The sequence below is a fragment of the Bicyclus anynana genome, chromosome 27, assembly GCF_947172395.1.
Source record: "Bicyclus anynana chromosome 27, ilBicAnyn1.1, whole genome shotgun sequence".
In the NCBI taxonomy this organism is placed as follows: domain Eukaryota; kingdom Metazoa; phylum Arthropoda; class Insecta; order Lepidoptera; family Nymphalidae; genus Bicyclus; species Bicyclus anynana.
The window spans coordinates 7,362,127-7,372,223 of record NC_069109.1 but is presented as its reverse complement, the minus strand read 5'-3'; the positions used below and the strand labels follow the sequence as shown (position 1 = coordinate 7,372,223).

The window sequence follows — 10,097 nt, the reverse complement described above, 5'->3', positions numbered from 1 at the left end:
AACTTGTTCCTACTATTTTTAACTTGTTCCTAATATTCTTAACTTGTTCCTACTATTTTTAACTTGTTCCTAATATTCTTAACTTGTTCCTACTATTTTTAACTTGTTCCTAATATTCTTAACTTGTTCCTACTATTTTTAACTTGTTCCTAATATTCTTAACTTGTTCCTACTATTTTTAACTTGTTCCTAATATTCTTAACTTGTTCCTACTATTTTTAACTTGTTCCTAATATTCTTAACTTGTTCCTACTATTTTTAACTTGTTCCTAATATTCTTAACTTGTTCCTACTATTTTTAACTTGTTCCTAATATTCTTAACTTGTTCCTAATATTTTTAATAATAATAATAATAATAATAATAATAATAAGCCGTGTGGCACCGGCAGATTAGAATGTTGCCACCCCTATCTTTCCCGAGGGTGTCGTAAGAGGCGACTAAGGGACATCGGAGAACCGTTTGGTATCTTTTGGTTCTCCGAAATCAAGCTAGCTGGCTTAAAAAAACAGCCTCCTCGGGGACCTGAGTGGACCCCGGGTGATGTAACCTCCACTCACCCCCCCCTAAAAAATATGATGATGGAACAACAGAGAGCGCGATTAGGGCCGCTACCTGGGGGCCGCCAGGGCGCGTCTGGGGCTGGCGCTGGACGTGGCAGCATGCGAGCCGCCAGCCAACATAGTCGACCGGCACTACCACCTGACCGGTCGACACTTCCATCATCCCCATCAGAGGGCTTGGCTTCGACAGGGTCCCCTAGGGCCCAATCTTCGGAGCCCGCCGCTGGTGGCGTACGGCGCATGAAATGGACATGCGACATGAATAAAAATGTCATGCGCGCGTACTACAGGGCTACAGGGGGAGAAACCGGACGGACTGGCTACCGAGCAGCAATGTACCGCGAGTTCTTGCTGCTTGAGCCGCACTTAACTGTCACGGAACAGAACCTAGCAGATCGAGCTCGGTTTATTCAGCGTTCTAACATCTTCAACGCGACCGAGCTCGAACGATTACGACGTGAGGCTGTTCCCGAAGTGCCAACCTCTTCTGCAGAGCAAATCGTCTCACCGGCGGCGCCTGTCTGCGAAGAGACTGAACCTATGTCCCAAGATTTGCATGCAGAGGAGGAGGACACTGAGGGAACCGTCTCCCTTGATTTAGAGCGGATGAGAAGGATCCTAGAAGAGACGATTGCTGAAATCCGTAATGCTCCTCTAGAGAATCGTCCGCGGCTCTCCCGTATTGCGCTAAATATAGCGACGCGGGATGTCATTGAGGCTGTCAACAAAATGCTGCCCCAACATCTGGCGGGCAGCACTGGTCTGGATGATACGGCTTCTATCCTTTTCGGGGCAGCCCTAACCGTCCACCGTTTCATTGGTATCAAAACCAAGGAACCTGGACGCCCGGGGCGTTCTGTTAATAACATCAGAGCAGAACCAGCCTGGAAGAGAAGGATAGAACGCCGTATCACCCTTGCCAGAGGCCTCATTGGCAGACTGCTATGCTTCAGGTTGGGCAATAGAAGGCCAAGGATTGTGCGCTCCGTCAGAATAGCCTTTAACGGGCTCGGGGTTAGGCTGGATCAGCCGGACATAACCCTAAAACTGACGGAGCGCATCGACGACCTGAAGCAGAAAATCGCTGCATGGGGGAACCGCATACGACGATACTCGGAAAGAGTTGAGCGATTTCAGCAAAATCGTCTTTTCTCGAGTGATCAGAAAAGGTTCTACAACAGATTGGAGTGTCCTGCAGTCTGTTCTACCTCTCCACAGCCGAATCCGGCTGACCTTATCGCTTTTTGGCGAAACATATGGTCAAGAGAGGTAGAGCACGATGAGGGTCCTTGGATTTCGGCGATAGAGGAGACATGTGCCGCAATCAGGCCGATGAACCCAGTCGCCATCTCTACGGAGGATGTAGTTGGTGCAGTAAGGCGGGCCGCGAACTGGAAAAGTCCGGGGCCCGACGGACTGCATCACTACTGGCTGAAGGCGTTCTCGACTTGCCATGTCACCTTGGCTCGCCAATTCCAAGAGGCTCTCGAGCAAGGGACACTCCCGAACCTTTTCACCACCGGGATCACTCATTTAGCTCCAAAGACCACCGACACCGTAGATCCCTCAAAATACCGCCCCATCACGTGTCTTACTACCATCTATAAGACACTGACATCCGTTCTGAGCTCTAAGATAACTCGTCATGTAGACGATAATAACATCATGTCTGGGGCTCAGAACGGATGTCGGGGTGGTAGTCGTGGTACCAAGGAGCTCCTTCTCATCGACTCCGTCGCGGGCCAATTGGTCAAGCGCAACCGCCGGAATTTTGCCGCAGCCTGGATTGACTATAAAAAGGCATTCGACTCGGTGCCTCATTCGTGGCTCTTGAGGGTCCTTGAGCTGTACAAAATCGATTGTACAGTTCAAGACTTCCTCCGGTCATGTATGGGGCAATGGAGCACGATCCTTTGTCTCCATGGCGAGCGGTTGGCGGCTGCCGATGACCGGATTAGGATACGCCGGGGTATCTTCCAGGGTGACTGTCTGAGTCCACTATGGTTTTGCTTGGCCTTGAATCCTCTCAGTACATTACTAGAGGGTTCGGGAACAGGCTTTCAGTTTCGGAGAGGAGGGACAAAAGTGCCTCACCTTCTCTACATGGACGACCTCAAACTGCTAGCGCCCAATGCTACCCGACTGCAGGAATTACTGAATCTCACCACGGGATTCAGTAATTCCATCAGAATGGAGCTAGGACTAGACAAGTGTGCGGTCTTGCATGTGGAGAGGGGTCAGGTCACTCATACGGTCGGGATCAATCCTGACCTGCTTAACATCAAGACCCTTTCTGAAACTGAATCTTACCGGTATCTGGGCATGTCACAATCTATAGGGGTGCAAGAGGCGGACATGAAACAGTCAGTTTGCGAGGGTTTTTATCGACGTCTGACAAAGATCTGTAAAAGTTATTTGTCGGGCGCCAATAAGATTCGAGCTTATAACGGCTGGGTCATGCCTGTTCTCATGTACACCTTTGGCGTGCTCAGATGGACTCAGACCGAATTAGACGTCCTGGATAGAAGGGTCCGCACGACTATGACTCTCTATCGTATGCATCACCCAAAATCGTCTGTCATGAGATTGTATGTCCCCCGAAAGTGTGGTGGTCGAGGCCTACTTAGCGCCAAGACCATGCACAATCGGGAGATATGCAGCCTCAGGACCTACTTCGAGACGAAAAGGGAGTCCCCGATGCATACAGAAGTCATAGCATGTGATAAAGGACTCACCCCGCTATCCTTGGCCAACAGCGAATGGCAAAAACCAGTGGTACAGAGCATCTCTGACCGGGAGACCGTATGGAAGGGGAAGGAGCTGCACGGACGCTTTTTTAAGGCTCTTCATGAGCCCCATGTCAGTAAAAAAGCGTCTGTGCAGTGGCTGCGCTTCGGTGACCTCTTTGGGGAAACCGAAGGGTTTGTCTTTGCGATACAAGATCAGGTGGTAAAGACGCGGAACTACCGAAAGTACATTCTGAAGGATGGCACTCACGACATCTGTCGAGCCTGTCGCCATCCCGGCGAGTCACTCAGACATGTCCTTTCGGGTTGTTCAGCTCTTGCCAACACTGAGTATCTGCACAGACACAACCAAGCAGCCAAAATCCTTCACCAAGAGCTTGCTCTGACGTACGGTCTCCTGGACCAGAGGTTGCCTTATTACAAGTACACACCGGTGCCAGTGCTTGAACGCGACGGAGTCCGGCTCTATTGGGACCGGTCCATTATCACGGACAGGACTATTCTTGCGAATAAGCCTGACATCGTGGTGTTGGACCGGGCACAGTCGAGGGTGTTTTTAGTGGACATCACAATTCCATATGACGAGAACCTTGTGAGAGCTGAGACAGAGAAAAAACGTAAATATCTAGATCTGGCTCACGAGGTTACCGCCATGTGGCATGTGGAGTCCACTGAAATCATCCCCATCGTCATATCTGCCAACGGTTTGATCCCAGTCAGCCTCGCTCACCATCTGAGGCGGCTGGGGTTCCGTGGCAGTTCGCTCGCAGGCAAGATGCAAAAAGCGGTCTTGCTGGACTCGGCTAGGATAGTCCGCCGGTTTCTCCACCTGTCGCCCTGACCCCCGGCCGTTTGGTCTCCCTGCCGGGGTGAATCCTCCGCCCGGTGCATATATGTATTTATGTAATATATATTTAAGTTTATTTATTTTGTGTATTTAAGTAAGTTTATTTATTTTCCCTTTGGCTTTTATATATATTTATTTTGTACCGGGCGTGAGAGTAGAATGCATGTATAATAATAATAATAATTTATTTATTCATGAGAAAGTACAGAAGGTTTTTAACTTGTTCCTAATATTCTTAACTTGTTCCTAATATTCTTAATCTGTGAATTATAGGCTAATATTTTAATTAGTCTTTAGTTCACAGAATATCGGGACGAAATGTACATCTCGCCAGTTTTTGTCTACTGCAATATCTACTTGAGAGCGCGCACACCTCGAGCTTGGCAACACTTTTAAGTAAAACGAAATTATGCTCCATAAGGTATATTTTAGACTGGAGAATGTAGAGGAGATGTGGATGTGATTCATTAACTACAATCTCGGGATTCATTAAATGCAATCTCGGGATCCCGAGATTCATTAAATGTACTTAGGGTACCGGTATTGAAATAGTTAAATTAAAAAATACATAAAAGTTCATTTTTACGTGGCGATGGAAAGAGTATCTCTGCGTGATCGAATCAGAAATTAGGAGATCCGCAGAAGAGCCAAAGTCACTGACATAGCTCAGCGAGTTGCGAAGCTGAAGTGGCAATGGGCGGGGCACGTAGTTCGAAGAGCCGATGGACGTTGGGGTCCCACTACAAAGCACAGAGTTGGTCGACCCCCCACCAGGTGGACTGAGGACATCAAGCGAGTGGCAGACATTAGCTGGCTGCAGGCGACTCAGGATTGTGATGTTTAGAAGTGCCCACAGAAGGCCTATATCCTGCAGTGGACGAATATGATGATGATGTGGTTTAGTGCCTGTTGATTAGACAATGCTTCACAATATTTCCCCTCCAGCCCGCAGCGAAGGCTCAGGACCGGCGCGGAGCCCTGGCGCGCCTACTGCGGAGGCCTGTGCCCTACCTCGACAGAGATACGGTAACATCTGTTTATTGTATACAAACTGACGCCGCGTGGTTTCACCCGCGTGGTTCCCGTTCCTGTAGGAATACAGAGATAATATATAGCCTATAGCCTTCCTCGGTAAATGGGCTATCTAACACTGAAACAATTTTTCAAATCGGACCAGTAGTTCCAGAGATTAGCCCGTTCTAGCAAACAAATAAACAAACTCTTAAGCTTTATAATATCAATATAGACTAACGGTCCGATCAAGCTTCACTTTGTCTTATCCTATTCTACTCTCACCTTACATCTCTACCCCTACCCAACCCTGTCTCTACCCTACATCTACACTACCCCCACCCTTACCCCTACCCCAAATGTTTTTGCGGCGCACGCGATTTGAACAATATTTCAAGTAATTTTTTTACGTCTTGGGTTACATTACTGAAGTTTTACAAATGATTTCTATTTTTTTTTTAAATATAATATAGCGTATAGCACTCAGGGATAGTGTAGCTTCAGAACAGTGAAAGAATTTTTCAAATTGGGTCAGTAGTTTCGGAGCCTATTCGTTACATACAAACACACAAACAAACTATAAAATCTTTTCTCTTTATAATATTAGGATAGACTAGCGGACGTCCGCGATTTCGTCCGCGTGCTAATCGATGTTAACTTTCAACCCCTATTTATTACCCCTTCCATTAATATTTTCGCATGTTTTATGTATTTATAACAAATGGTCCGCACAAAAATATAACTCAAAAACATGAACGATTTATATTAAAAAAACTTCAACCCCTTTTTAACCTTTTAGGGGTAGAATTTATAAAAATACTAACAGGCCCGGTCAAACTTCGCTTTGACTTATGTCCACTTCTTACCTATCCCTACTCTACACTACTCTACCCCCACCCAAAATTTTATTAATTGTAACTTGAAAAATGAACGATTTTCCAAACAAACTGTTTCACCCTCTTCTGATTTTAGTTTCGCAACAAAAAGTATCCCATGACCTTGATTTAATTAACAAATAAATAAAAACAGACTGACAAAAACCTTTTAAAAGTGTCAGTGTTTTTTAATACTGTGTCAAACTATCTTGAAAAAACACAGAATCAATATTGGATAGAAGCAGGCGTTACTTTGCGGAAGTTCATCATGATTATATAATGATTTATTTATTTTGCTATCATCCGCGAAAAGTTGACTCTACAACGTGCAATTGCAAAGTCAACTTTGCAATTGCACGTTGTAGAGTCAACATCTCCTGAGTATGCTCCGGTTTCGGGGTGAAACGTACGTAGAGAGTATTTTGCCGGACCTGGGTGACGTTGTCGCATGGGTTCGTCGACTTTTCGCGGATGATAGCAAAATAAATAAATCATTATATAAACACAGAATCAATTTTGAAATCACAGAAAAACACTTCAATTTTATATATATGTATTGATGGGTGTACTCTGTTCACAGTCAGAAGGTGTACCAGAGAAGCCTCAGAAGAACAACGAAGCGAACGACACCTGCAAGATTACATAAATAAATGAGATTTTTTACACTGTTTTGATCTTCTGGTCTGAGAGCAGGCATTAGAAGTACATTAGAAGTACATACCCATCTGTTATTTATAAGTGACAAGATAAATGATAGATTCACAGTGACACATTCCAAATAGGTTGCCTAGTTAAATAGCAGCCAGACACATTTTTCATACAAAATCTAGGAAACTGTGAACTAGATCAAAGTTATATAATAATACAGTTAAATTATGCATAAAATAAGCTTTCATTTGTCATTATAGACTAAATAACTGATGACGGTATTTGTATTACATTAATTAACTGTTTATATCTGGCAACCCCACACTGCAACTGTGGGGTTGCCAGATATAATAATGTTATTAAGCAGGCAACCTTTAAATGTTCTTACAATATTGAGGACACATTTCTTCTTGTTTATTTTACTGAAATTTTAATTATTAAGATGTCGAAATTCGATCGGTAGTAACTTAAGAGTATGTTGAAAAATAATATTTTATACTGTCTACTCGCTACTTTGTCCTTGTGATATTCAGTTTCTTTTGTAAATCCCAATGCTTTTTTTAAAGATAAAACGTACGCTTTATGTTGCTCAATATCCTTATCTATCTTTCAATGAAATTCCCATCCAAATCGTTTCAACCGTTTCAGAGATTAGCCTGGACAAACAGAAAGCTGTCTATTTAACACGAAATTTTCAAGAAAGCTTGTTTGTGTTTTAATGTCATATAAACTGTAAGCACTCAGAAACATAGTTATTCTGAAATCAGACAGACTTCAATTTTATATAATAGGCTGCTTGCCTCTTTTGTAAACAGTGTTTAAACTGAATTATGGAAGTATTATAAGCTATATTTTATTTTGTCCCGTCTATAATAAAACCAGTAAAAAAATTAATAATAATAAAAAAATATGTATATAAAATTTTGAGATTGATTTTAGAGGAAAGATGTGATATATCACGTCACCGCAAGCGCCAATCACAAACCGATGCCTTGTAGCGAATGACGTCACAGTTTGATGATTGGCGTTTGCGGTGTCGTGATCAAAATACAATTTTGTTTTATAAAAATATTACAATTACGTGATTATTTTCACAAATAAAAATGTGATTAGAGTTTCTAGGCATCTAAACTGCCTATAAGCAAAAAATCTTTTTAGTTTTGTACAGCAGGCGAGTAGCCTATTATATGTATTGATATTAAGAAATTAAATATCACGTGTCTCAAAGTGAAGGAAAAACATCGCAAGGAAACCAGAGAATTATCTTAATTCTCTATGTGTGTGAAGTCTGCTAATCCGCATTAGGTCAGCGTGCTGGACTATTGGCCTGACCCCTTGCATTCTAAGAAGAGACTCGTGCTCAGCAGTGAGTCGAATATGGGTTGATAATGATGACGATTGGTAATATGCTATTTAGTATGTCACTGCCTGCCAGGAGCGTGCGGTATACGAATTATTATTTTAGTTAAATCTGTTGTATAACTGTTGATTAATTTTATTTGGAATAATTGTTATCTGTTGGTTTGCTTAGCTTTTTATTAGTATTATTTGTGTTAAGCCATTTTTATTTATAACAAAAAACTATCTAGATGAACTGTAATGGTAGTTTTTTGAGAATATTTACAATAGGCTAGTTAACATTTTTTTTATGTTCTAAAATTATCGTTCTACTAGATAGATTTTTTTTATATTTTTTTAAGACGTGATTACATGAAAATTTAACTTTTAAATATGTTTTTGACAAAACGCGCCAAAACGCCTGTCGGCCATGACAGTCTATATTTCAACTGTTTCATGACGTCACTGTAACAAATCCCTTGCAAACGGAGCGTTTGACAAAAACATTAGTCAATAGTTTGACGTTTAGTACATGAAGTAACAGTGTGACGTCACAAAATGGACGACAGCGTTTTTGACGTTTGGAAAATTTTAAAAAATACATGAGTTTTAAATTAAGTTTTTTAATACTTGACTTTTATTAATTAATGTCGATGTATTTCGGACCTTTATTCCATATACTCGCACCTACTACACGAAATTAATATTGTTTAAATATTAAAGGACATGTCCCAAAATGGGTCTTTATTATTTATAATTTATAAGCAGGGCGAAAGTATTTTTTACGGATAGAAGATACAAATTGCTGTTGAGAAAATAATTTTCAGAATTTTTGGAACCCGCATTAATTAGATAAATATTTTTTTTTGTTTTGCTATCTACAAATTAAATATAGACAATACAGTAAAAGTGTTCAAAACAGCCCTATATTTTATGTTATTTTAAGATTATATTTTATGTTATTTTAAGATAAAAATATTTTCTTCTGCTTAGTAGACATTCGGAGTAAAGGCCCAGCCTCCATACAAAATTGGGACATGTCCTTTGATGTGAATGTTTCATGTGCTTGTCATTACTACAACCATGAATAAACATGGCTGTACTTCACTCACTATAGTCTGGCAAGTTTGTTGACTACAATCCCATGATATGCGGGCGACGGGGGGAAAAACTGCGCGGGTGTGAAATCGTGCATGCGGGGAAGTGGCGTGCATCAGTCGTGGGTTTTTCATTCATCGCTACGCACGCCCCCGGAAGTGTTACGAACGAATTTGCCAAGTTATAGCTTTGTCATATAAAGCCATACTCTTGCCCTGAATAGAAAGACATTTTTAAGTACTTGTGCCTTGTAAGATTTTATAAAATTAAAATGTATTTCGTTTTTGTATCTATATTAAAGATTTTTTTTTTTTTTTTTTGTTTTTTATTTCACTCTTATTATTGAAAACTATCAAAATATATCATCATCATCATCGTCGTCGTCGTCGTCATCGTCATCATCATCATCATCACCACCATCATCATCATCGTCATCATCATCACCATCATCATCGTCATCATTACCATCATCATCATCATCACCACCATCATCATCATCGTCATCATCATCACCATCATCATCGTCATCATTACCATCATCATCATCATCACCACCATCATCATCATCGTCATCATCATCACCATCATCATCGTCATCATTACCATCATCATCATCATCACCACCATCATCATCATCGTCATCATCATCACCATCATCATCGTCATCATTACCATCATCATCATCATCACCACCATCATCATCATCGTCATCATCATCACCATCATCATCGTCATCATTACCATCATCATCATCATCACCACCATCATCATCATCGTCATCATCATCACCATCATCATCGTCATCATTACCATCATCATCATCATCACCACCATCATCATCATCGTCATCATCATCACCATCATCATCGTCATCATTACCATCATCATCATCATCACCACCATCATCATCATCGTCATCATCATCACCATCATCATCGTCATCATTACCATCATCATCATCATCATCACCA

The 10,097-nt window shown here is 41.7% G+C and overlaps 1 protein-coding gene across 5 annotated transcripts in view; it reads left to right on the top strand.

Annotated features, from left to right (window-relative positions):
- LOC112047808 (serine/threonine-protein kinase ULK3) overlaps nt 1-9,443 on the top strand; it is a 26,683-nt gene extending 17,240 nt beyond the window's left edge. For all 5 annotated transcript variants that reach the window (XM_052890455.1, XM_024085061.2, XM_052890453.1 and 2 more), the window contains 2 exons: nt 5,102-5,182; nt 6,623-9,443. In XM_052890455.1, coding sequence (XP_052746415.1) covers nt 5,102-5,182; nt 6,623-6,688 — 147 coding nt within the window. In that variant the 3' untranslated portion in view covers nt 6,689-9,443. The remainder of the gene's footprint in view (nt 1-5,101; nt 5,183-6,622) is intronic.
- Nucleotides 9,444-10,097: the final 654 nt, after the last annotated feature.